Here is a 27,882-nt window from a genome sequence, read left to right on the forward strand (position 1 = left end):
GAAGGGAAGTGTTGGGAGATTTTGAAAAGAATAGGAGACTGTGAGAGACCCACTCTAAAGCAAAAACACACCATGGTCCCAAAATCTTGAAACTGGAGACGGACGAGTGGGGAGTGGGATGGGAAACAGTCGTTAATATAACAGGTCTAAATTGAAGATACGGGATTCGCAATTTGCGGGTTTCACCATTAAAAGACAAAGGGAAAAGTGTAAATTCTGTAAAACCGTGTCTGCTCAAGGTAATCACCTAATCTACTCGTTGCTTTATTATTTAATCGGAATTTAATTGGGGTTAATCGAAAAAGTAATAAGAGTTATTAACAGGAATCATTAACATTTCGATAAGTGGAATGTTTAGTTGTTACCTCATCCACAGACGCGGTTACTAACGCCCTGGCGCCCTCGTTGATGCAAATCACAAGGCTTGCTTGCTTTTTCAGCAAATCGTCACTTTTTAAAGAAAGCATTGGCATTCCTGCATCTGGCAGCCGCTTCCCTCGTTCCCCAGAACTGGAGACTGCGCAGTAATATGCGCTTAAAACATCGCACAAAAGAACTGCTAATACAAGGGGAAAAGACTGTGTAAATCACAGAGGCAGGATGTGCAGATAAGAACACACTGTAGAGGCTGAGACTGGAGTGACAAGAGGGCTTCAGTGGGAAAACATCGACAGTGAGCACGGGCAAAACATAATCTCGACAAAATGAGGAGCGCTTTTCAACCTAAACACCTTTTAAATGTGTTTCTCGTCCAATTCTTTGTTTGGCAGCAAACTTCAGCTGCACCCTCACCAATCATAAAGTTCCCTGGAGACGAAAAACCGAAAACAGACAAAGAGATTGCACTGGTAAGTTTCCTTAAACTTGAGTTTTCATTACTTTTTACTGTACTGGTTATTTAGAAACTATGTATATTATGTGTAGGTTACAGGTCAGGGAAAAATAAACTTTATTATTATTATTATTATTATTATTATTATTATTATTATTATTATTATTATTAGTGTATTGAAGTTATTTGAGCTATATGAGACTTAAAATGTTTTGATAGACCAAGCATTATTTACATTGGTTTTATATTTTTTTATGATAATTATGTATTGGTTCTTGTTTAAAAGATTAATAATCTAAAATTGGATTTTAAGTAATAATCATTTTAATTCAACATCGCGTGTTTATTTAATTAGCAATGTACCATCAACTTGTTAAACAGTTTGATACTTAACTTGCACATCTATATGCGGTCTGGGTTTGGGCTGCCTCTCGCCTGCATTACTTCTGGGTTTAATCGCAGCAAAATGACTTGGCAATGGAACTAATCTTGAAGACAATGATGTCATTTTAATCAGAAAGCCTTCTATATGAATTTGGAACAATAATTAAAATTTAACTTTTAACTGTAAGTTCCCACTGTATGCTTTTGTACTGAATGGAGCAGTATGCACTGTTGTAAAGGGAGGTTTGTTTGTTTGCTTATTTGTTTGTTTATGGCACTGTTGAAGCTCTTTGCTTTCCTCATCCCCTGCATGCCCAGTGTCTCCCTGTGAATAGCCTTTTCAGTCTGCTAATTGTCCGTCTCTTTAAGCACTATTTGAACAAGTTCTATGGCTGCCCACAAGACCGCTGCAACCTCATGGTGCTCAAGGACACCCTGAAGACCATGCAGAAGTTCTTCTCACTGCCAGAGACAGGGGAGATTGATCAGAAGACGGTGGAGGTGATGAAGAAGCCTCGCTGTGGAGTTCCAGACCTAGCTAATTATAACTTCTTTGCCAGGAGGCCCAAGTGGGAAAAGACGGGCATTACCTACAGGTAGGCGTGTACGAATGGGATCTCCTGTTTAACCTTTGAGACCTGCTTTGTGATGCAAGAAGGAAAATTCAATGTGACGAATGCCCCTGGATGGTTCTGCCCAGTTTGATCTTTCAGAGGTTCATTTACCTTGCAGTTAGAATACTTGTACCTGTATCTCGTTTTACACTGAGATGATGATAGAGGTGGTATACGTACTAGAATTGCTCATCGCTTTTCATATTCACAAAGGACTTTACCCCTGCATGGCAGAAGTTCAAGTAAAAGCAAAGCCCTGGTTCTGAAAGTCTGGCTTCGAATCCAGCTTGGTTTTCCTTTGCGACAGATTGTATCTCGGAGCTTCTGTCCTTGCAGTTGCTGAGGGGAGAGTTTTTAGAATGATTGTCTTGTCGTTTCCTCCTGTAGGATTCTGGGGCACACGCCTGACCTGGATGAAGAGGTAGTGGATGATGCCTTTGCTCGTGCCTTTCAAGTGTGGAGTAACGTGACGCCGCTGAAATTCACAAGGATCATGGACGGGGAAGCTGATATCATGATCAACTTCGGACGCTGGGGTAGTTATCTACTCTTATAATACAGTGTATACTAGTTTAACATCTGATTTGGATTTGGTATAAAGTCAAAATGAGTTTGGTGGACTGAGCTGAGCCTGTCTGTAGATGGATTCAGAATGACCACATCACACAGTTCAGTGCAATTGCTCCTAAGAAAGGGACCTTGACTTCAGGTAAATATCTTACCACCTCTACTTGCAGTCGAGCTTCACAGTGGTAAACCTGCAAAACATACAATGGAAACTTTTACAAGGGTTAATAACCTAAATACCAGAGTCATTTCTACCACTGTGCCACTGCTACACAGTCCAGGCTTAGTTGCAGCAGGTACTCTTAATGTTAAGGACAGTAGTATAGTGCTTCATGTAGTGTGTAGCCTAACAGTGTTAAAGTGTTTTCCTCTTCCTTGCTCTTGTGAAGAGCACGGGGATGGCTACCCCTTCGATGGGAAGGATGGTCTGCTGGCTCACGCCTTCGCCCCCGGCCCAGGCGTGGGTGGAGACTCTCACTTTGACGACGATGAACACTGGACCCTCGGCGAAGGACAAGGTACCCAAGATCTGCAATGATGCTGGGTTAAGGGCAGGTGGGGCAGTGGGGTGGGGTGGGGGGGGGGGGGGGGGTGGATTCATTCTGACTGGGTTGGTTTCTCATCTACTATATTCATGCTTTCAAATCTACATGTTTCTTAGTTTTTCTACAGATTTTTTTCCATGATATACTAACTTTTTTTTAGGTTAAACAGTGGTGGGGGTGGGAGGGGAGTTGGAATAAATAGAAAGTGTTCAAATGTAAAGCAGCTGAAAGGATCATTTCTGGTGTGGTTGCAGTGGTGAAAGTGAAGTATGGAAGCGCAGATGGTGAATTCTGCAAGTTCCCGTTCCTCTTCATGGGGAAGGAGTACAATAGCTGCACAGCTGAGGGGCGGGACGACGGCTTCCTGTGGTGCTCCACAACCTACAACTTCGACGACGATGCCAAGTACGGGTTTTGCCCCCATGAACGTAAGTGATGTGAAACATTTACAACGCTGGGGATCTCGATAGAAGCACTGATACGAGGATCTTGAAGTAGATGTACTCGCAAGTCTTTTTGTATATGATGTACACTGCATCCACTTCACAATTCCATACCGGACATTAAACTGTTAACGTTTTTGGAGCGCGACCACAGTGACTGAATAACGTGGGTTTTTTTTTTAAGAGTAACAGCAAATGTGAGCAAGCAAAGGAATGTGCTTTACAATGCTCCTGTTTGTGGTTAGAGAGAGAAATTATAAGTGGTTAGGTTGTTTGACTTCAGTATGATAGTTTTGAAACATTTATTTAGAAGACACACAGCAAAATAGATGTTTCCAGTCAATAGCTTTTTTTTGTGTTTACTTGAGGACAGTTTTGTATCAGTTATTATTGCCAAAGCAACTTGTTTTACCCAGTGTCTTGTAAGAAGTTAATAAGGGTGTCACCTGGTGCAGAATAGAAATTAAGCTGAATGATTCAGGCTGCACATACTGCAGAACAATGCCTTTTATAGTAAAAGACACCCTACACCCAACATATATATATTTTTTATATGCGATTCTGCCTGAAGACAAGAAATCAAATTTCCTCAACCCAAGCAACCTAAGCCCTGTGTTTGAGCATCTGTTTGGAAACTCTGTCTTGCTTCTACTCCATCTGGAAGTAATATTGCTCCATCAGCAACTGCTGTCAGTTCTCCTCACCACTGTCTTGCCTTGTCAGACAAGACAAAGAACGAGGTGGATGAATCCCATCTGTTGATTTACATGCGGAAGTAAACTTACAGGTAACATCAAACAAGCTTGTTGAAATGTCTGCAGTGTTACTAGACTTTAAAACGTAGTAACAAAAAAAAAAACAGGAACTAAAACTCTGACAGCAATAGGACTGATCCTGATTAATGGCTACACCTCTGATAGATAAATACATATAATACCTTGCCGACTGTTTAGAAAATATTGCGGCTAAAACGAATCGCCCTGTAAATGACTGTGTTCTTGTTCGCCTTAGCTTAAGGCTGAAGCTCTGAATCTGTTTCTGGTTTCTGATTAGACGGCTAACTTGGTGTGCATTGCACCCTCTTCCTCTGCGCATTCCCCACTGTGCTAGCTGCTGAAAGCATTTCAGATAGGACTTGGAGTGGATTTGTGAGTCGATACCTGACCAGGTGAACCAGCAAGGGGAGTTTGAAAGGCCACTGGAAGGGGGATTGCATTTCAGCTGCAATTCAAAGTACAATCAGGCTTATCGGAGACGCCAAAAAACGGAATCTGCTTTCACTTGCGATTTAATATTATAATTACATTGATCAAATTACAGCGATTGGAAACTGCCAACCCCTCCTCTTTACTCATGCGATGTATATAAAGCTTTTACTTATATATAAAGTATTAGCAGCCTGCGTCCCCTCAATAGCTACAAAGCAGCTGTGTGTGTGCGAGTGATTGTCTAGAGTAAGAGCAGCACTACATCGTAGACTTGCCAGCTGCAAAGTTTCATTAAACTACAGTTTGTTAGAGACAGATTTAAAATTAAATGTAAGGTTTTGTTTTCTTTATATATAGTCATCAAGATTTTTTTTTGGTGTCAAAACATCTTGATTTTCAGTGCATCGCCACAGGCATTTCCTGATGATTAGCAAAAAAGAAAATAGCAGAGCTTGCCCAAGAAATGGAAAACCCATTTATTTTCGCTATAAAGCTAAAGTTGTCAGTTTGCCATTTTGCTCCTAATTCAATTAGGTGAAATCCGAAGCTTATTTGGCCTGAGTAAACAGAGTGGCTTTGCAGTGGGAACATTACAAGATGAAAGATAACTTGTTACTGTCGTTTGGGAAACAGTATTTCATGGAAATGTGTTTTAATGGGACAGAAAAAATTCTGTTGGTGAGGTCCACTGTGGATTGGATTAGTGAAGTATTGAGACCTGTACAGCTGTAGAGCAACTCTCCATCTTGGTGATAAAAGCAACTGTTTTTCAAAGCACAGTAAAATAAATAAATAAAAATCTTATGAGAATGTAACTTTTAATTACAATACACAGTTAGTTCTATTAACCAGTGATTCTATAAAGAATTTCCTGATCCTTTTTCTCGGATATGTTCCTGCAGAGGCGTTGCTGGTACCAGGGCTGCTGTTAGCAGTGCAGCTTGCATGAAGCAGTGTTTTATACCCTTGCCTAACTGTCTGTGTGCTTCGTTCCTCAGTGCTGTTCACTCTGGGAGGCAATGCCGAGGGCGCCCCCTGCAAGTTCCCTTTCAATTTCCAAGGCACCAAATACGAGAGCTGCACCACGGAGGGGCGGACTGATGGCTACCGCTGGTGCGGCACCACGGAAGATTACGACAAGGACAAGACCTACGGGTTCTGTCCAGAGACAGGTGACTTTGCACGTCTGCTGCTTTGCTGGTAAACTTTGTAGCAGAAGTCAAGCCTGCAGTGTAGCTGTGTAGGGGGCAGTGATAGACACTGCGGCAACAAGAGTCACGCCAAAGACAAACACGACCAGATGTATTTGCACTGAATCTTATACGCCGTCTTGAGGAATTCTTCCCCCTTGACATGGTTTCAGTGTGTCATGTGCAACACATGCCATGTGTTAGCCATGCTTTACATTGTTTCTCAAGGGCCCACCATGCTTCTGCCCTTTAGCTGTGTTCTGTTTCCCTTTACTAAGTTATGCAAGTCCCATAATATACTGCGGTAAACTAGTTAACGGTCCGGCTCAATACTAAACACACACCCCTAGTAAGTCATGCACTGAAGGCAAAATGTCTGACTGCTGATCTTATCTGCTTCTGTAAGTTGTGTTCTTTTTTTTTTTTTATATAGCAGCAGTGCAAAATTACCACTTATATAGAACCATATAACCTGCAGAGTCTTGGTAGTTAGTGCCTGGTCTTTCGATATATAAGAGTCTTGAAGCGGAAAGCCTCTCTTCTGCTTATGTTTAAGATAGCTGTGTGTTAAACCCCATGGTGCGCTGGCTGGGAGTGTTTCCATTGTGCAAACTCTGTCTGCACAGTGGAGTGTAACAGGAAGCAGTCAAGCCACATCGTTCATCTGTTTCGAGTTGACTGAGAATGCAGCCTGGCTTCGTGCTTGTATGCAATCTGGTCTCTGAAAAGTGATGGGTGTGCATTTTATGTGGCTAATTAAAATGCAACCAGAAAAAGTGTTCAGGGTGAGTCAGTTGCAAGGCTGCTGGTGCATTGCCATTAACACTGGGAAAGCTATTGTATGGCAGCTGTTGAACTAGTTTCCATTTTTAAAATACTCGGGACAAGGCATGTTAGATGAAAAGGTCACTGCCTCGATTGCAGGGTGTAGGCAGTTCAGTTTTTAAGAATCAACACAGTTGTCCTTTATTATTAAAGAACGAGGAGAGTTTCCCTTATAAAAGTTTACCACTGTATTTTTGCATCTTTGCCATGCTTTTCCCATGGTTACACTAAATATTTAACATAGTTTTTATATTTATCAATATGCTTTACCATACACCGTTGTTCTTTTCAATGCTTACTGACGCTTTACCATGCTTTCGCTGTGCTCTGTTACACTTTGCTATGCTTTTACTATGGGACATTTGGGTAACGGCAGCTTTCCACCCTGCAGCTGGCAGTTTGTGAGTTTTATTTGTCCCTTACCCTTATAAAAAACTTGCGTTCGAAAGGCGGCAGAGATTTCCAGCCGAGATTTTTGTTCTAATCGTAAGGATTTATCATTAACAATCCTCAATGGAGGGCCCTAGCAGAGCTGCTATTTCCAGGGTTTTGTGTTCATTTCCAGCCCAGCAGTGCTGCTGATTCTCCAGACTTGAGGACATTACGAAGTTACTGCTGCCTCTCGTTTTGGGAACACAGCAGCTGGGTTTATTACAAAGGGCTCTTTTGTTTCGCTTGGCGTCAGCAGCTTTCTCCTGATGTTACAATGGTATTAGAGACGACGTGCACCTAATTGTATGTTCAGATCCAGGCTAACACCACTGTCCCCAAAGATTTAAATAGTGACGAATCTGAATACCATTCAAAATAACATTAATAACAGGTCAGAACCTGGCATTTTTACTTTTTAAAGACAAAAATATAAGAAACAGACTTGTTAGAGATTACTGTATTTAAAGTACCCTTTTTAAAAGATTTTAACATCATTGAATTCAATTTCAATTTATTTTTATAGCGTCTTTCATACCACGCTGTCTAAAAGCGCTGTGTGTGTCGGTTGAAACAGAAAGAAGTCTGCAACAAGAAGTAGTAAAAATTACAAATTAACAATATTAATATTAACAAAATCTAAATAAAAACCATTGGAGAAAGCAGGCAATGAATAAGAATGATGAAATGAGATTAATAAGAAAATAAGCAAATAAAATATATCGAAGCAATTATATTTGTAAGGTCTGCTGAGGTCTGCCAGGGTGTCCTCGGCTCACAGTGCACCAGTGACCCCCTGTGGTCTGGCCGGGTGCATGCAGGCTTGCCTGTAAGCGGCCCACAGTTGCGTTAGCCTCAGAGGCTGTAGCTCTGAGGTGGCGGCATGGTGAGCGCTAATAGCACATTCTTCGGAGGACATCGTGTGTTCGTCTTCGCCCCTTCCGAATCGGCACAGTGGTGGTAGTGGTGAGCTTAGCCTAAGAATAATTGGAACGTTCTAAATTAGGAGAAAATAATAGCCGATGACTAAATTAAAAAAAAAAAAAGGAACCTAAACAACAACAAGCAAACCTGTGAGACACAAATATTAGTCCCACAGTACACCTGTATGCATTGCTGCAGTATAAACTGACCCTCTGTGTGTCAAATCCACTTCTTCCGTGGGTGCCAGCACCAGTGTTCTTAGACAGTCATGGAGTCTCCATGCATTGCAAGACAGATGATTTCCAGTAGCTGCCCCCACTTATTCTAATTGCAATGTGTGATAGCTGTGCTCTCTTTGCAGCCATGTCCACGGTGGGTGGGAATGCTGACGGCTCTCCCTGTGTCTACCCCTTCACCTTCCTGGGAAAGACGTACGACTCGTGCACCTCCGAGGGGCGCAGCGATGGCAAAATGTGGTGTGCGACCACGAAGAGCTACGATGATGACCGCCAGTGGGGCTTCTGCCCTGATCAGGGTACAGCAAAGTCAACATGGGTTGCCTGGCCGCACTGCACAAACTAATGTGTTTCTTTTGTTATCGGAATTATTATATGCAGAAGGAAAAGTAAATCTCTTAATGTAGTCAATTAAAAATGTCATCTGCTCTTCCGTTTTAGAAGTGCTGCCGTGAGATCTGTTGTCCTTAACGTGCTTTTTTGAAAGGTTGTTTTCATTGCATGAGATTTGAATTGTATTCATTGTTTTCCTACACCTCTGTTTCCTAGGTTACAGTCTCTTCCTGGTTGCTGCCCATGAGTTTGGCCATGCCTTGGGTCTGGAGCATTCCCATGATCCGGGGGCCTTGATGGCTCCCATGTACACCTACACCAAGAACTTCCGCCTCTCCAACGATGACATCAAAGGAATTCAGGAGCTCTATGGTAAAACAGTGTTCTGTGCAACAGAGTTCTACGTTTCTATACAAGCCTCCACCAATCTGTCATTTCCAGTTATGCCCGGCAAAACATGATGTATCTGACGAGCTGTTTGTCTGCTACAGGAGCACCAACGGATAGACCCTTGCCACCAACCCAGGGCCCAGTTACCCCCATGGATTTGTGCCAGGAGGACATTGTCTTTGACGGCGTGGCCCAGATCAGAGGAGAAACGTTCCTCTTCAAAGACAGGTAATGCAAAGTGAATTCATTGTCCAGGCTCATCCTGCTTTTGTTCAGTCTTATGGGGATTTACAGTTCTTATTAGTGCAGTACCACTTCTGCCTCTTGCATGTTGCATGGTTTCTCAAGGCTTAGCTCCTCAAATTGCCGATTTCAGGTGGCGCTTCATTTTTGAATGGTATTATGTTATAGTATTATATTTTTATGGTGTTGTGCTTTTTTTTTCCTCTAAGAAAAACAGTTCTGTACTCCTAGAAGGGTTGTGAGTTGCTGACTACAGCAACCAGACTTGCCTCGCCTGCCTGTAGGTCCAGTGAAGGTGTTGCGATGTATACAAATCTAATATAAAGTCTGGCATGCTTTCTTTACTCAGAGACCAGACATTATAAACAAAATAATCTTGGTTATTGCAAAACCACAGATCCCTGTTTTGAATTTCTCCAGTCACCTTTCTTTCTTGGCTGAACTCTGTAGCCTGTGCTGTACTCTATCACTTCCTAGGTAAACAGTGCTATGACTAACGCTCTTGAGAGTGCAGAGGAATTTGAAAACAAAACCCAGAAAGTCTGTGGGTTCCCTGGAGACAGGATCGAGAGAAGTCAGGGTTGTGAAATCCATGTATGCTTTCAGAAACTGTTTCATAGGGAGCCTTTTGAAGGTTTATTTGTCGTTCCTCGCTGTTTAAAATGGGAGCTTTAGCAGTGGCCTTCATTGGCTGTTCCTTTCCTTAGATAGGCTGGTCCCTTGTGGTGCAGTCTTCATCAGTGCTGTATTGCCTTGGGGCTGCTGAATGAAAACATGCCTCTGCCTGCAACCCCCCCCCCCCCATCAACACAGTGCTTCTCCTTCCAGCTCCCCTCCCCTTCCCCGAGGGCAAATGTTCTTTCAAGCACAGGAGTCCTGACCGCCAAACAGGCTGAAGTTCAACATGCTTTTGGATTTCTTGTCTCAGCTACCATAATTTGTGTAATTAACCAGCATGAATTTGTGGGTAACACTGTATCACAGTTAGATACATTTAAATGCTTTTAAAATGTTTGGCAGCAGAGTTTTTACAGCTGGAGGAGATTGACTCCTGCTGGAAGTTAGTTCACCAGAGCACCCCGACCACTTGCTTGCAGTACTTCCCAGCCTTTTCTAGTAGAAATTAGTTCTCCTGAAGACTGGATTGTTTTAAACCCAGTGTGTACGAAAAGCAGGCAATTACAAGTTTGCACTTTTGACTCCTCTGTGCCAACAGTGAGGAGAAACAGATGTGCCGATGAAAAGGTTCATTGTGATTTCTTGCTTTTCAGATTCCTATGGAGGACCACCAATCCCAGGGGAAAGCCCACAGGCCCCATGCTTGTGGCCACATTCTGGTCTGAGCTGCCAGAAACCATTGATGCTGTGTATGAGATCCCTCAGGAGGAGAAGACTGTGTTCTTCGCAGGTACTGTGTGAGGTTCAAGTGCGCGGGACAGGAACTGTATAAAACTAGCAACAGTAAGATACTTTGAGAATCTAGAAGGGGCAAAATGAACTGCTCCTACATGCAACAAAGTCTGAAGCAAAGTTTCAACAGTGTCATCATTTTCCTTTTCTGCTATTGCATCCTACCACTTTTCATTGCTTCCCCAGTGGCCTGGTCCCTGATGAAGCTGTCCTGGTGATTCAGAACCTGTTTTCTCCTGCAGGCAAGAAGTACTGGGTCTATTTAGCCAGCAGTCTGGAGAGCGGGCATCCAAAGAAGATCTCCTCTCTGGGGCTGCCTGCTGATCTGGACCGTGTTGATGCTGCTTTCTCCTTCCAGAAGAACAAGAAGACCTACCTCTTCGCAGGTGACAAGTTCTGGAGGTGAGCTTTATTAATTAAAATATAAAATATATTTTACAATATAAAGCAGGGAATCATACTCCTTTAGCATGGTATGTTCCATATGTTTTTGTGTTATCTAAGAGGTGGGCACTATCCAGCGGTATGTTCAGACTAGTAGTGACAGGTACGGCTGAACCACTCAAACGCTCATAATGATAATTCCATTTGAAGCTATGTTCTGCTTGTAGTCTACCACAGTAAAGAAGCGTTTCGTCTCCTCCTGCTCTCTTTCAGATACAACGAGGTGAAGAAGAAGATGGACCCTGGCTTCCCCAAATTCATTGGAGATGCCTGGAATGGAGTGCCGGACAGTCTAGACGCTGCCTTCCAGTTTAATGGTGATGGTAAGCTGGGCGAGCCTCACACAAAGCAGAGCTTGCAGGATAGCTGGAGTGTTGCTGTCTGTTTGGAGACTTCCTGGAGACACATTTTCTAGTGGTTAGATGAAGGCAGCCAACCCCCTCATTAAGTCTGGCACTGTGCCCCCGAGAATAAGAAGATCTTCAAGACGGCTACTCTCGAGTCACTTTCCAACGTTTGTCCTTTTGTGAAGACAAGCATTTGTAATTGCGTGAGGTATTGGTCGAGATTCACGGGGCCTACGTTTTATTTCTCCGTCTTTCTCAGTACCGTTTCACCTCCCGAGCGAAGCAGCATTTAGTGTAGTGTGTCTGTGCTGCTTTACAAAGCTGCCTGTGTCGACTTGTTGATCAACTTGCCAGATGCAAACCCAGCGGTGCATAGCAGGGGTGTTTAGAAACAGGAAATCACACCGAAGCTTGGTTTTCTTATTCTGTTTTTCAGAGACTCATTCAAGATAGTAAAGCACTTATACACTGAAGGCACCAACGGAACGCTTGTCTATGTTTTACCTGATATTTTTGATTGTGTGTTTTTGATTCTGTAAAAGTTTTTATGCGAAATTAAACGTAGAAGGATCAAGGAATGGGAATGTTGTGATATGAATACCAGATATGAGTATAATGCTACAAGTTATTTTGAAAAAAGAAAGTTTGTTTAGTTTCATGAAGCCATTTTATTTACTGAATTTACTGTTTTGAGGACTGCTGTTTTTAGTAATTGTATGTCTTTGTCTTTATCCAGGTTTCACCTATTTCTTTAAGGACTGGTACTATCTGAAGATGGATGACACCAATCTGAAGATTGTGAAAGTGGGAAGTGTGAAGTCTGACTGGCTAGGCTGCTGAGCTGTATGAAACACTCACTGTATATAACCGCAGCATAGCCATCCCTCCCTCTTCCTATAAGCTGTATCAGTGAGGAGCCACAGCTGAGGCAGCACTCGTTTAAGGTCCAGCCTGGTAATGGTTCCACTAATCGCCCGAGTACCAGCGCTGATATTCCAGCTGAGGTGTGCAAATAAACCCTGTGCTGTATGGAATACCTTTCAGCAATTGAAAACAGACCTTCACTATTGCCCTGTATAGCATAGGTACTGTATTGGGTATGCCCACATGAATATGATTCCACTGGCTGTGACCTCTTATTATTCTGTTTAATAAAGGACAGATCTTTTTCTTTTTAAAGCACTTTGGGTTTTGTAACAAATACCTTTACAAGGTCACCTGTTCTCTTTTATATCAGTGTTGCTAAAATTTTACCTGCAGTTCAGAACGATCCATGGCACAGGTTGCCTAAGGTTTGTATGTAGTGTGTTGCATGATGGAGTCATGACAAGCGACCGTCATTAAAGTTTAATGGAATCTTTTTATTATAACTTGTTTTTGGGGAGGGGGGGGGTTGTTTTGTTTTAAATCGACAACTAGTACGTTGTAGTTTTGCTTTGTGCACTTTTGTCACTATGCTTTGTTTAAAAAAATAAATGTCCCCATTAGAATATGTTTGTTAAATTACTGAGTTTTTTTTTTATTTTATTTTTTTTTAAACCTCTCTGTTAATACAACAATAGAACTTAAATATACCTGTATGCTTTACACAGCAGCCCTACACAGGCTGGCAAAGGGAGGGAAAATGCATTGACGCTGTCATGAAGCCAATGAGAAATGACAAAACCCATGTGATTGTGGATTTAGTACAGCCAGCACGTCAAATTGAGCAGGTGCGACTTACGAGCAATGATGTGATGGGAATTTTAGCTCTCTGTGATTCTTAAGTGCAGTTGATTTAAAGCACGATGAAACCAGGGACTGCGCAGTGCCACTTCAGTGAAATATTATTCCATTCTGTGCTGGAAACGTGTGTGTGTGGTTCGAGATAAAACATGGGGTCAACCCTTTTGATACAAAGCCTATGTTCTATCTAAGTATAGGGATTTACACTATGAGAATACAGTCAGGTTCAGGATTAAGAGGCAAGATTAGGGTGCAGCTGAATGTGGTTGTGTAAGGGGTGCTTTTAAATTCAGTAATATCAGTACATATTGCTGAGCACATCCCTTCTGCACTGAAGCATTGGTTTTCACAAAATTACAATTCCAAAAATAATCTGGTTTGGGGTTTTTTTGGGGGTGGGCCCATCTCCTGGCTGACTGGTGCTATAACAGAATTACAAAACTACAGTTGTACATGCTTGATGTTTTGCAAATTAAAAATGCAATAAGTTGTATTAATTTTAAACTAATTTTCAGTTTAACCTAAAAGAATAATAATAGAAAAAGAGAAATCCTTAATTTTTGTGAACATAAGATGGTCACCTGCAATAACAGTAGCTCCCACAGAAACTCAGCTCTGAATATATTCTTTTATGACAGCAGACAAACAAGGTTTTAATAACAAAGACATTCTGGAATTGTAAGATTATACAGTACAGAAAAAAAAAAAAATCTAACTTGTAATTAGCCTTGTAATGAAAATATATTTTAAAGAACATTCCTACACCAGCTTGCTTGACTGTAGACATGTCTAGAGCTGCAGGCTAGGTAACCATGCTGTATAACCTGGGTGTACCGCTCATTAAGGGTGTGCCCTGCATCGTCTGTAACTACAGCTGTTTTTCAGGTGTGACACACCTGGGAAGGGCCCCTCATCCCCTTGGGGCCAACGAGAGGTTCTTCATTACAGAACCGCAGGCAGCAGCCACCCCAGGACATGTATAAGACACACACAAACACATGTAATGCATAGGATTGACCTGCAGGTGGAGTGGAGGACATAAATAAATAAAACAATACCGGTAGGTCATGTTCTTCTGAAAGGAAAAATAAAATGTTGCTAAACTTTTAAATACTGTTTTAAGAATGTTGTTTTGGAGCTTCTGCATACTAGGCTCCTTTAACATCACCTGCACGTCTTCTTTCATTTGTTGCAGAATGTTTAATGAAGTGATAGTGATAGATGGTCCTTTTTAATTGCCTGACTGCATTGACAGACGGCATCGGTTAGGAAGGTTTTTTTTTTTTTTTTTTTTTCAGCACCATTATTGGAGGGGCCTCGGAAACATTATTATATATAATTCAGTCGTCAAAGGATACCAGTAATTGACTAAGCCAACGCGCCATCTGCTGTGCAATGGAAGTATAGCATGCCCTGTTTAGTGCGCGTCTGCGAATGTGTGCAGAGGAGCTGCCCCTGTTCCGGGGCGGTGCTGATTCTGCTGCTGCAGTGGCAGCTGGAGTGTTCCGCGCTGAGGCTTGCAGGGCAGGGGATGGTGTGAGCGTTTTAGGACGAACACGCAGGGGTTCAGTCGCCTCACTGCTCGAGTTTGTAGTGCTTTGAAAGACGCTGGGAATTTAGCCTGCTAGAATGCCGCAGAGGATATTTGCTTTGCCGAGGCAGGAATCCCTGTTCCTCCCGGCGGTGATTAATCCCTTCGTGCAAGAAGAAGTCCAGTTGACAACGGCGGACAAAATCAGAGATTATATATATATATATATATATATATATATATATATATATATATATATATATATACTTCGCAGCACTAATCTTCACAGAAATTCTCCAACTTTTGTAAACAAAAATTTTATAGTGTAATCTCTAGAGACCTTCCCTATATTACATGTAATGTATACACTTAAGTTATTTGCAATTTAATTAAAATCAATTATTAAATATCCAAATGGGTGTGTGTGTGTGTGTGTGTGTGTATATATATATATATATATATATATATATATATATATATATATATATATATATAATTTTATTATAATATAATTATTTGTAAGTGGTAGGCAAATACATCAGTAGTGTGTGTGTGAGTGACACATGCAGTAATACTGTTGTGTAATCAGAGATTGCTAAATCGCAGTTCGTTTTTAGGAAGTGTGTGGGAATTGCAATGTTACACAAATAATAGCGCATATTTTTATGTTAAACATTATTTTACAAGTACTTATTATCTCTTATTGCGATATATTATTCTATATTCTATTTCTCGGTGTTACTGTTAGACCTATTACACACACAGTACATATCTGTTGAAGTAGGCACGTATGTTTTTGTATCTCTCTCCAGCTGGCCTTGGTTGGTTCAATACTGGTTCCCATGCGAGTGCTGTGCCTTACTGTTCTCCTTGTGCTGTCCTGGCCCTTGGCAGCCATTGCCACTCTGTGCAGTCCCACCAAAGGAACCAGCCAGCCCATTAAAGGATGGAGAAGGTAGGACGGTGTGACCAGGGTTACCTTGTTTAACCCTTAGAGGATCCACGAGAGAATGCTTGTTTAGTGTCAATTTATATTGCACAGAACATTGGTCTGATCCTGGTTTGACTGTGATATAAATAATAACAAAAGTCCCTTATAATTGCATTGGCTATTTAGTTATTCAGACTCTTCACTGTGCTCCCACCACCACACTATAAATCCATTTCCTGTGCAGCAGCTAATAAACCTCAGAAGCCCAATCACAGCGTTCCTAAAAACAGTGTTTACTGTGAGGTTGATCTCAAAGTTGTTGACTGATAACTAATGTCTATTTAGGAACCAGACACATTGCTATTAGAAAGTGTGCCCTGTAGAACTGCGGCTGTATCAGCATTTAAAAGCTGATGGCTCATATTTGCCTTAAAAGAGGAAGCAGTATGAGAAGTCACGCAAACTGACATATCTGATCGGAGCAGAGCAAGTGTGATAGGAAATGGTCTGATGAAAAAAAACTGAGCATGAGTGTCAAGCTGAGCTAAGAGAAGCCCTTAGGCAGGGATTGTTAACTTTGCTACTTACCTTGCCTCTTTGCAGTCCAAGGAATGTGTGAATTGTGTGCCCTTATTGCAACTTAAAGCAATTAAAACATACGCATCTATTTTAAGCCTTGGCATTCTGCACAGTTTTGAATCGACTTCATTTTGTGTTGTCATTTGTCATCTTATTGCTCATAAACTGAAGTGTTGCACCTTCACACCAGACTCGAAGACACTTGGCCCACCACATGCACTTGCTTTCAAATATCCTTGAGCACATGCAACTCCTGCAAGCTGCAGTATTAAGAACGAAATGCATCTTGTATGATAAGCGGCACAGTCAGAATCGCACGCTGCCAGTGCTGCCCTGTCTTAAGACATGGTGTATAGAGCAGTCGTATCACATGCAGCTCTCGGCACTGTCCTTTAGGCAAACAACTTGTGCATTAGGTTGCAGAGTGTGTGTTAAGCACTGTAGTTAAAGTTAATTATTTATCTGAGTACGGTGTTCTTGCAGCTGTTCTGCAAGGTTTCTCGGAACTCGAATTACACTGCAGCTAGAACCCTGCTTTACTCTGCCATTACATGACAGCCTTGCTTTATGAATGAAACCTTTTCAGTCATTTGGGCACATCACTGTGTGTGAGATAATGAAAAGGTCTGCTTGACCCATATCTCTCTCTCTCTCTGTTTCTCTCTCTCTCTGTGGCTTGGCGTTGCAAGATTATATTGTCACATGGTTTCAGTGGAATGAGGAACGCCCTGTACTTAACATCCAGATAAGCTCAAACCTGTTCAAAGCCAGTTACTAGGTAGATTCAAGAAAAAATATTATTCCTCAGAATGATTGCCATACAATTGTAAAGGAAATAATGGCAATGATTTTTAAAGCTACTTGCTTTTAACTGTGTTGCTGTTCACTTGTGATGAGACAGAGAGTGTAATGCTGAACTCAAATGTGCATCAGTATCCTGCCTTTAATACTTTCTGAAGATTAGATGGCTTTGGGAGGGGAGCGTTTCGTGTGGTGTTCTGTAGCAAAGCAAAACCACAGTTGCATCAGAGTTACCCTGCAAGTACAGGTGCATCTTGTAGCATCAGGAGCTTTAAAGTCGCTAGTGCATGAAAGAAAAGTATGAAAGATGATCCTACCAACTTACTGTTTTTAAATTCATTGCACATAAAAAGTGCCCGTTACCCAAAAGTATTTCAGAATAGCAGAGTAATAGAGATGTGTAATTAAGAAACGCTCACTCTCACTCTGGGACCTTGCTCTGAGTCTCAATGTAGCGTTAGAAGTTATGTCTGACGCTCATTATATCTACATTATTATTATTTCTAAGATATTGTTGCACAGTGGGCAAGTCAGTTTGAAAGGAAAACCGCTGATGAATAAAACTTATTGTTTAGTACTGTTGATAGTTGAGTAGTTCTGCAGGCCGAACGGTAACAGCACGTCTCTGCCTGACCTGCTTTGTGTTCCAGGTATCTGGGGCACGCTGTGGTGAGCTGTGTCGGTCGTGCCTTCTTCTTCTTCATGGGCTTCAGAGTGACAGTGAAGGGGAAGAGGGTGAGCAGTAAAGAGGCCCCCATTCTCGCTGTGGCCCCTCATTCCAGCTTCTTCGATGGGATCGTCTGTGTTGTTGCTGGGCTTCCCTCAACCGTGTCTCGTTCAGAAAATTTAGCCACTCCCGTTTTTGGCAGTGAGTTCAAGTTTTGTTTGCTTATTTGAATGTTTGTTTGAGGAAAGAGCGTCAGAATTCCTTTTAAGGATCAGCTCTACAGTTTTAGACAACTGCAACCTCTCAATTCGTGTGTTGAAAACCAGGCATACTGCAGCAAGTCGGCCATCTACTGTATGGGAGGCTAATCTAACACCATCAATTAAATGTAATGTATGTATTGTCAAGACAAACAGAGTTGGCCTTTAATTTGTACAGAGGAGTATTCCTGATGTCTCAGAGTGTCTTGTCTATTAGAATGTCATTAATGTTTATAGAAGTTAATCAATCGAGGGTCTCTGCAGTAACACTTGAACGATATAATTACTTTGATTAAAGAATGGGAGCTGACAATTGTATGATTTGTTGGTAAGTATTGTACCATTTCTTTTTTTCAGGTTTTTTATAAATAGTATTTTTGTGTGTTCATGTATTTATTTGATTTATGATTAAAACCCAGGGTTCCTGCGCTGTCTTCAGCCTGTGTTGGTGTCTCGTCTCGATCCTGATTCTCGAAAGAATACGATTCTAGAGATCAATAGACGAGCCAAGTCATGTGGAGAATGGCCTCAGGTGAGCAAGGTCCTGTATAAAGAGTGTGCTGTTGAGAAGTGTGTCCCCCAAGGAACAGCAATGTGTTGTTTAAGTACACAGTAACCCAATAACACTGCTCCCCAGTAACACTCATGGAAAGAAACTAAGTCATGTCACCAGTGGGAAGTGGAAAACAGTACCAGGTCATCATTCATGGGACAAATTAATTCCAGAATGAGGATATTAATGGGTCTTTGTTTATTAAACAAGGTCCCCTATGACCGATTAATCTACTGTATGGCTCTCTGACCATCATGAAGGTAGGAGTCCCATATTAATGACTGCAGTACAAAACATGCAATTACTTCAGAGAGAGAGAGAGAGAGAGAGGTGTGTTTGAAGAAATGAGGGAATTTCTAGGTGAGGAAAGCTACTTTGACATCCAGTTCGAGAGTGAAGTGACATCTCCCCTGAGTAAGAAACCGATGAGAAAACGATTAAGTCGCGAGCACAGTTTTCAGAGAGCGTTCAGTTATTTTGAATACGTTATAATGCGGCTTGTTTTTAGTATACAGAATGGCTAAAGGGTCCCTTTTTCAGTTTTCAGAAGTTTGGTTTTTGCTCGCTCAACTGAACTCATCATCTCTTGTTTGTTTTAAAGGTGTTGATTTTTCCTGAAGGGACCTGCACAAATCGTTCTTGTCTCATCACTTTTAAGCAAGGTGGGAGAGGTTATGTGTTGCATTGCCCTGTAAGGGATTACATACCTACAATGAGAGCGCCACTGAGGGCTGCGTTTAACGGGACATCGTTCTTGGGACACTGAGGCAAATTTTCAGAATGAGACACCCCCACTTTTCTCTTTTCATTTTGTTTTTTATATCCCGCGTGATACCTCTTTGCTTCGTTATTCTACCTTAGACAAGGCAGTACAAGACTAGTGCTACAGTATCTAAATGTAAACTGTTTAACTTGTGTGCCAGTAGTCAGTTCGGCTGCTGAAACCGGGCATTACCTTGACACAGTGTCCTCTCAATTTATTATTGACTGTTCATGTAGTTCTAAGGATATACGATGCAGTCCTTTGGTTGAATTCCTGGTTCAACAGAATGACTGTGTTTTGACCGTTCTGTTGGTATTGCTGATAATGGTGAGGATTGTTCTAGTAAGTCTGTCTGTTTCTGTTACTGTAGGTGCCTTTATACCTGGAGTACCAGTGCAGCCAGTGTTGCTCAGATATCCAAACAGCCGCGTAAGTGTCATCGCAAACCCAGCCTCTGTTTGGAAAAATCTGCTGCTGGATAGCAGCTGCAATGCCATGCCACTTGAGGCTTTCTCATTTTTGAACATGTCCACTAAATGTTTTCACTTACATGTGCACCAATCTTTAATTTCAGGACACAGTGACCTGGACCTGGCAAGGATACAAAGCGTAAGTGGTTCTGGATGCACTGCAGTCTGATCCATTCCGGGTTTTACTGTGAATTTAATGTGACTCACCTGAGCTTGTTACGCATACACTGTGTCTAATCAAGCTTTTAGTAAAACCTGGAATGGATGAAACTGCTTTGCAATAGGAGTCTTATTAACATGCCTGCATGTGTCAGACGGAGCAGTTGGGGGAGAGCTTTTGACAGAGAGGAAATGGTTCTTTGGTACCACCTTCTGCAGTGCAAAGTTATCTTTACATCTGTGCTTTTTAGATAATGTCTGCAGCAGTAATTGTAGGTTTTGAAATTAGCATTGACATCGAGAAAGACTTATAGCTGTAATTTGAAACCCTCTTCTGCATTGTAAAGTCACAGTCCAGCTCAGTTATTATTCTCTCTACATTTTATTAATTTATTTTTTAATTTTTAATTTAGTAGTTGCCAATCTTTTTTTTGTTATTTTCTCCCCAGTTTAGTAGTGTCCAATTATTTAGTTTTGGCTCACCGCTACCACCCCTTCGCTGACTCGGGAGGAGCGATGGTGAACGCACGCTGTCCTCAGTTAGCCGGCCACCCCTTTACACACTGCAGACTCACTGTGCAGCTACCCAGAGCTACAGCGTTGGAGGACAACACAGCCCTGGGCAGCTTACATGCAAGCCTGCAGTGCCCGGCCAGACCACAGGGGTCGCTGGTGCGCGGTGAGCCATGAGCCGAGGACACCGTGACCAACCTAACCCTCCCCATTTTCCATGCTCATCTGCTAAAGCTCAGTGATTACTGAAAGCACAAAATTGCTTTGAATGTGTGCAATGCAGGGGTTAATGTTGCGTCTTTCTGTGTTATTTTGTAGGAGAGAAGTCTTGTTACTGACGCTGAGCCAGTTGTATACAAACGTGGAGGTCGAGGTAAGAGAAGCTTTGTTATGCCCAAGCCATCGATCTGACTGAGGGTTCCATCCAATCAAGAACACTGATCCTTGCAATTGTTTGTTTTCTTGTTGGGCCTTCTAGTTTCTACCTCCGCACGTTCCCACTGAACAAGAGAAGCAGGACCCTCCCCTGTTTGCACACAGAGTCAGGGACACAATGGCCATGTAAGAACTGTGCAGTTAATTGCACGCCTCCTCACTGCACTTGTATCATTTTTTTTTAAATGTTTTGAATATATGCAAAAGTTAGGTTTTTTTCTTGCAAATGTAGGTCATTGTTTCCTACCTCTTACTCATTTACATTATCTGCTTATTACGTTGCATTCACCTTTCTTATTTGCATGCATCTTACAGTATAGTTCTGTGAACAAAAGTGACAGTTTTACTGATTTGGGTTTTTGTAATGCTAAATTTTGAAAACACCTGAAGTGGCTGTCCATTTTGTGTTCTTAATGGTGTATAAATGTGTGTATAATCTAGTAGAGAGTGTATTGCAGCTTATTTGTGGTTGCCCCTCCTTCACCCCATCCTTCTGCATAATAAACCCAGGTTTATTAGATTAACTGTGATAAACACTAGCTTTCAAGACCTCAAAAGCCTCTCCTTAAAAAAACGAGAGCGGCTTCACCAAGCTTTGAATTCAGAGCTCGCCACAAACTGCTGCATCAAATTGATGTAATAACAGAACGGCTCTTGCAGGGAACTCAAAAAAAACTCATGAGTAAAGACATAGACAGCTTGGGACCATCTCCCACCTGAGTGTTTGTCACTCATTGATTACTGCATGTTACCCTCTTAGTACCCTCTGGTACCCTCTTTGTACATGTTTGCACGAGTAAGCTCCAGTTGTAAAGCTATGTTGCGTGGGTGTGTTGCAGGGCCCTGGGAGTGCCTGTTACAGACCACACTTACGAAGACTGCCGGCTCATGATTTCTGCAGGAGAGTTGACCCTGCCGATGGAAGCAGGATTAGTGGAATTCACCAAGATCAGCAGGAAGCTGAAGTCAGTGAGGATGACTGCACCATTTCATCATCCCAATTCCTTTTTTTTTTTCAACTTTATGCGGTTTTGTCACAAATTACTGTTTATAATTTTCTTTATCTTCAATGAGACTTCTTTTGTCTTCGCTTTTGGCTTTGATGATAACATTTTCAAATATTGATGGGGTCCTATGATACCGTAAGGCAATAACATAGTGGTGCTCACAGTTCTAAAATATATATATATATATATATAATATATATATATATATATATATATATATATATATATATATATATTTTTATTTATTCATTTTTTATTTATTTTTTTTTTAAACTCATTTTTATAGTTTAATTAAGCATGATCATGACATTTTTATCTAAATGTTTTAGGGAGAGTTTAGATTTATTCTCAATTTCCAAAGCATTTTACTTGATTTTATTTATGTATTTTTTTGTCAATTCTTTTTGAAACACATTTTAAGCTTGAAATTGGATAACATCAAGAAAGAGCTGGAGGGCTTTGCAGCAATCGCAAATGAATCTAAAGGTGGACGAATCGGGATTGAAGAATTTGCCAAGTTCCTTAAGCTGCCCATTAGTCCAGCTCTGAATGAGCTTTTCACACTGTTCGACAGGGTTGGTATTTACTCTTGCATTTCTGTCTTTATCTGCACCTTCACACTGAGGGGCTCTCCTCCTCTTCCAATGTTAACTGGGTGAAGGGTCCACGAGCCGAAGCGCCTGTCCTCTCTTCTTGGGCGTCGATGTGATCAGCCCTTGCCCAGCCAAGACAAGTCCTAGCTGGAGTTTATTAGAACGTTTGACAGGACTCTTAAAAAAAAAAAATGCACGTTATAGTGCCAGCAAACGGATGGGAAAGGATTTGTTAAACAAGTTTTAGAAATCAATGTTCTTGCTTTTTATCTTGTTAATAAATAAAATTGCTTTCATGGCCCAATGCCCGAAAGCAGGGCAGTACCGTTGTTACAGAAAAGCTTGTTCTGCTGGTAACAAACTTATTAGTGAAGATGTTCAGTGGATGAATAATCTATTTCTGTTGATTAATTAGTTATGTTCATCTGTTTATGATTCTGTACTTTTGTGCTTTTATGGGCTGTAGTTTCACAGAACAGAGAATGGTTGTATAATGTCTCATTAGTTTCTGCCTCAAAGGTTGTGTGTTGTCTAAGGTACAGTATTATAACACACTTGTCTTTTCACTGCTGTTTTTAATAGGAACATTGCGATCCCAATTGTAACTTGTAACTTGTTTATTGGTTAATAAAACAGATTTTCATGGAGTTTCATCAGTACATCTTCTGTGATCATTCTTTAGACTCCAGATCTCTCTTTATCCTCTGTCTGGCTGGAACATTTCGATTTCAGTGATCTGAGTACAAGACAAAATCGTTTCAAAACAGTTTAATGGTGTCAAAGGAGAAGAAAAACCAATGCCTGTATTTTTGTGTTTCCTGCAGAATGGAGATGGCACAATAGACTTCAGGGAATATGTGATTGGTCTAACCGTCCTGTGTAGACCTGCCAACACAGTGAGCACGATCCAGATGTTATTTAAGGTAATTCAAATGACTGCGTAAGACAATCAGAACTTTAAAATGCTTCTAGATCAAGGAACAGTGGGGTCTTCTAGGGCAGTAGTCTTCTACCATAGTCCTCAGGTACCCCAGTCCTTATTCAAGCGGTCTGGAGATGCACATGTACTCTAGAGCTGGGGTGGCCAAAGTTGGCCCTACCACTCCTGGTCTTCTTTCCAACCCTGATCTGACTTGTTTAATTGAACTAATTAAACCTCCATCCAGGCACTAAAGTAGTTAATTATTTCATAGAACACAGTTCCCTTGTGCATATTAATGCAGTTTAATCCAAATATATATATTTTTGGGGGACCAGAGGACCAGGGTTGAAGAATACTTGTAGGGTAAAAGCATGTGTAGCCCTACAACCTGCACCAAATCCCAGCTCCTCTACCAAGCCACAGTTAGGTTGTCCTGCAGTCCCTGAGGCTTTCATCCATTGGTTTGCCCGACAGATCTGAACTCGCACGTATGTCTGCTGCAGACACAACACAAGCACACCGGTACCTATTCTGGCTATTGCCACCAGTATGTAAAAATGCAACATGATTTTTCTGTATTTAAAAGCCATACCTGCAATGTAGAGTACTGTGCAATAGGAGTGATTCACAAATAAAGGATTCGTTTTTTCCAGCTCTTTGACGTGGACGACGACGGGAGAATATCACAGGAGGAGTTCACCTCCCTGCTACGCTCCTCGCTGGGGGTGCCTGACCTGGACGTCACAAAGCTCTTCCAAGACATAGACGCAGACGGCTCGGGAAAGATTACGTACAGTAAGTATTGAAGAGGGAGCAACAGCTGGGCTGCAGAGAGCAAACTGTTTCTGCAAATAGAAAGATTTACTTACAGTAAGTGTTGAAGAGGGAGCAGCAGCTGTACTGCAGAGAGTAAACAGTTTCTGCAAGTAGAAAGATTTACTTACAGTAAGTGTTGAAGAGGGAGCGGCGGATGGACTGCAGAGAGCAATCCGTTTCTGCAAGTAGTAATTACCAAAGGTGTTGGCCTTTGATTACACTGTAATCTGTATAGACGCATGTTCAATATGCCCTTCCATCACTGCCTGTATAATTGTACCATGTTAAGTTTCCTATCTATGTATCTATTGTAGAATGCATGTGTTTTTTTTTTTTTTTTTTGTTTGTTTGTTTGTTTTTTTTTTAAGTTATGGCAAGGCAGCTTCTCAGAAATCCCATAGAGTTCACACAAAGCATTTTTCAAATTTCTAAAAATGCAGTGATGGAAGGGGATGTAAATTTATAGTGCCATATATATAATGCCAGAGGGGGTGAAAATCCGTTTCTCTAGCAAAGGTTGAATGTTTCTGTTGTTTTCTCTCCGCAGCTGAGTTTGAAGACTTTGCTCTGAAGCACCCGGAGTACGGCAAGTTATTTACGACTTACCTCGAGCTGCAGAGGCACCACGCACTGCGCTCTGGGGACATGGACCCAGCGGCAGCACCTCCCACTAATACAGTCAGCCCTGAAGCGGAGGACAGTGCCTCGGACAAGAAGGAAGACTGACTGTGAAGTCACTGGATCACACTGCAGGCCATTTCCAACCCTAACAAATACAACACGAGACTTGGATACAGTGGCTCATTAAAGACAGTGGAGGATAAATCAATAGAAATGTGTTCTGTCGAGATCAGGTGATAAATGATTGCAGGATCTTGACATTTCAGACTGTTCTGTCCCGATCACAAGATAAGTTATCTCAGGGTCTACACATAACCTAGCTGCAGTATATTTGATAGTATCCACTGCAGGCTTATGGCATTTACTCTATATATCTAGCTTTAATACCAGTTAACAACTTGCATTCATCACACGTCAAACATTGGAGGTACAGCAGTTGTGCAATGTATTGTTTTTGTTTTTTATATTCAGTATTTCACTTTCTTAAAGTATATGTGGTGTCTCTCCAGAATATTCAAGACAGGTAAGAAATAATCTTGCCACAATAAATCATTGACATGCATCACTCAATTAATCAGTCAGTCAATCAACCAATCAAAACCTTTATTTATCTAGATGAGTCAATTGAGAACAGTGACAACCTGGTAGATTAACTGCTGTTTTGAAGTCTTGATTCTAAAAACAAACAACACATGCACCTTTTGTGTACTGCAGATGAGTTTGAAACTATGATCCCAGTGGCTGTTGATGTTAATAATTATAACTTAATAATCATTTAAGTTGTTCTAATGCAAGCTAACCAACAGGGGGGCTTTTCAGTTCTGTTTTACAGCAGGGCTGGAAAACAAGCCCCCCAATTGCACAGCATTCGCTTCCACTCCAGGTTTTACTGTGATCTTACGTAGGCCCACTTGAGCGAAACTCTGCAAGCGCAACTGTACTTTTGTGAAAACTTGAAATATTACGTTATTGTTCATTATGATATGAAATACTGCAGTGGTGTTTTATGTATTATTAAATCATATTGTAAACCCTGTTTCAGAGCTTATTTTATGAAGTTGAATTTCATCTTGGAAGCAATAATCACTGGTACAAAGACATATAATAATATCATCCACCTGTCCAGTGCTTTTAAAACGGGTTCAGTTAAATGACTTGTAAATTGCAGTCATTCAGGATTACAGGAGGTTTGTTGCTCTGGCAGTTACCAGCAGGCCTCATCAACCTGCAACCAGAGTAGAGTCATCCACAGGACCACTTAGTGGCAGAAGAGCATCATATATTACAGGCCATCCTGGTTTGAGATTTGAAACTTTTATTGATTGATTTATTAGTTAGCAGATATTTTATTTAGGGGAGCAAAGTATTATTTAGAACAGTCCACTGAGAACAATCAGAAGGGTTTTGTTGTTTTCGCTTGCTGATTTTAAGTTTGGCATTTAACAATTGCTGTAATTTTACAAAAAAAGTTCCTGTGTTTTTGTTTTTATTTTTATTTGTAAAGAAAGAACAACGAACAAACCATGTGTCTGTCCAGTTCTGAATCTTGTCTAGACCATTTTGAATGACCTTTGCTGCTGCAACAATGTTTGCCACTCCTGTTTTTGTATCCTATATATAATGTAATTTACAATAATGTGGATTAGGAATAGCGGAGGACCCAATACTGATCCCTGTGGTACTCCACTGTTTACCTCGCTCCATTCTGAGGTTGCTCCTCTAATCAGTACTTTCAGTTTTCTACATGTTAACCACTCCTTTGAACAGCTGAATAGAAAAATAAATAATATAGGCGACAATAGTACACAGAACTGCTGCGATATTACACAACTGTAATGATTCTATGAGTCTAGTAAACTCAATAGGAACTGATGTAAGAAGCTTACACTATTAGAACGGCTGGTTTCACGGGTACCTATCAACCCAAAGCTGTATTGGGTAGCGCAAGATTAGTGGGACTGTGAAACAATCCGTACGAATTGTAAGCAGTAAACTACAATATGAACAAATACAGTAAACACCAAAGGATTATATGTTAGTGTAAAATGTAACGTGTTTTTTTTAATAGTTGCTGAAAACCATGTCAGTGAGTGACGTTAATGTTTATATATGTAACTTTTAACTGGCCCGGTAATCGATACAAACTACAACAGTAACGCAAGCAACCCCGAGGTGTTTATTGATTTCTTTTTTATGGATTTCTTTTTTAAAAAAAACAAGCAGTGGTGATAGCTGGATTATTACATTTACACTGGCAAGCACCGGTTAATCTAAACATTTAAATGTAATCTATAGGTATTCACTATTCACATAGTTTAAATTAATGAATGGGGGGGGTTTTTGCTTTGTTTTTCAACCCTCTTTTTAATGATTAAAATACATGTCGATATATATTAATTGAGATCTGTTAAATAAAGGTAAGAACAATTATGACTTTGTACTGGGAATGTGTCCGGAATACATATAGTTATTTGATAAAGGGGCTTTAAGTGGTCTTCAAAGCTCGGGGTTCAATAAAACATTGACTGATTCATATTATACACGTTCGTTTAATATTAATATACAGGGGGTGTTTTGTTTGTTTGTTTGTTTTCCCCTATAAAACAGCAAATCCAGTTTTGCAGCGCTGTCAACGTTGTTTGAGATTTAATATAATTGTAATATTAGGCTTCCTGCAGAAAGAACAGTTACTAATATAAGCAAAGCAAGCCTTTAAACGTTAAATATTATTTAATTCTGTCAAACAATAAACGTGTATCGACTCCTGCATTGTTATATACATTTGCTACACGTGGTGCATACTGTAGATTTGGTTTGCAGTGCAATGTTCTTCTCTAACACGAGAGGGAGGTAGTGAGCTTTGTTGTCTTTCCAAAACTTGAAACAGTTCAGAGCGTGATCTAATTGTATGTGTTTTTATTGTATTTATTTATTTATTTTTAATGAAAAGCATTATTTTCTCCTGCTTTCAAAAATACAGATGGTAAAATATATATATATATATATATATATATATATATATATATATATATATATATATATATATATATATATATTAACAACGTATTTATAATATAATATAATTAATATGTCAGGGAAAATATACAGATAGGCTAATGCCACTTTTCATGTATGGCACAATATATTGATCTATATAAAATATATTTACCAA

At 40.8% G+C, this 27,882-nt stretch overlaps 2 protein-coding genes across 2 annotated transcripts; both read left to right on the plus strand.

The window, feature by feature from the left end:
* The first annotated feature begins 451 nt into the window (after positions 1-451).
* LOC121296334 (72 kDa type IV collagenase-like) lies at positions 452-12,854 on the plus strand. Its single transcript, XM_041221761.1, has 13 exons — positions 452-848; positions 1,586-1,812; positions 2,218-2,366; positions 2,787-2,915; positions 3,197-3,370; positions 5,592-5,765; positions 8,323-8,496; positions 8,747-8,902; positions 9,022-9,148; positions 10,435-10,571; positions 10,816-10,975; positions 11,231-11,340; positions 12,101-12,854. Exons 1-13 carry the CDS (start codon positions 705-707, stop codon positions 12,202-12,204), a joined length of 1,965 nt encoding a protein of 654 aa, XP_041077695.1. The 5' UTR covers positions 452-704; the 3' UTR covers positions 12,205-12,854.
* A 1,706-nt stretch (positions 12,855-14,560) lies between these two features.
* On the plus strand, positions 14,561-25,746 carry lpcat2 (lysophosphatidylcholine acyltransferase 2). The gene is made up of 14 exons (XM_041221861.1): positions 14,561-14,829; positions 15,433-15,575; positions 17,582-17,799; positions 18,278-18,390; positions 19,013-19,073; positions 19,545-19,603; positions 19,749-19,783; positions 20,635-20,689; positions 20,795-20,877; positions 21,591-21,716; positions 22,180-22,333; positions 23,176-23,274; positions 23,927-24,068; positions 24,637-25,746. The coding sequence occupies exons 1-14, from the start codon at positions 14,719-14,721 to the stop codon at positions 24,813-24,815; spliced, it is 1,578 nt and encodes a 525-aa protein (XP_041077795.1). The 5' UTR covers positions 14,561-14,718; the 3' UTR covers positions 24,816-25,746.
* The last annotated feature ends 2,136 nt before the right edge of the window (positions 25,747-27,882 follow it).

This window comes from Polyodon spathula, chromosome 21, assembly GCF_017654505.1.
Source record: "Polyodon spathula isolate WHYD16114869_AA chromosome 21, ASM1765450v1, whole genome shotgun sequence".
NCBI classification, from domain to species: Eukaryota; Metazoa; Chordata; class Actinopteri; order Acipenseriformes; family Polyodontidae; genus Polyodon; species Polyodon spathula.

What these genes read in the sequence shown, in the direction of transcription:
- lpcat2 (XM_041221861.1), top strand. Translation starts at nt 14,719, where the DNA reads ATGCCGCAGAGGATATTTGCTTTGCCGAGGCAGGAATCCCTGTTCCTC. An exon ending in TCTCATCACTTTTAAGCAAG is followed by an intron (nt 19,074 to 19,544) that starts GTGGGAGAGGTT and finishes CTGTTACTGTAG; the next exon opens with GTGCCTTTATACCTGGAGTA. An exon ending in GTCAGGGACACAATGGCCAT is followed by an intron (nt 20,878 to 21,590) that starts GTAAGAACTGTG and finishes GGTGTGTTGCAG; the next exon opens with GGCCCTGGGAGTGCCTGTTA.
- LOC121296334 (XM_041221761.1), top strand. Translation starts at nt 705, where the DNA reads ATGAGGAGCGCTTTTCAACCTAAACACCTTTTAAATGTGTTTCTCGTC. An exon ending in GATCAACTTCGGACGCTGGG is followed by an intron (nt 2,367 to 2,786) that starts GTAGTTATCTAC and finishes GCTCTTGTGAAG; the next exon opens with AGCACGGGGATGGCTACCCC. An exon ending in AGGAATTCAGGAGCTCTATG is followed by an intron (nt 8,903 to 9,021) that starts GTAAAACAGTGT and finishes TGTCTGCTACAG; the next exon opens with GAGCACCAACGGATAGACCC.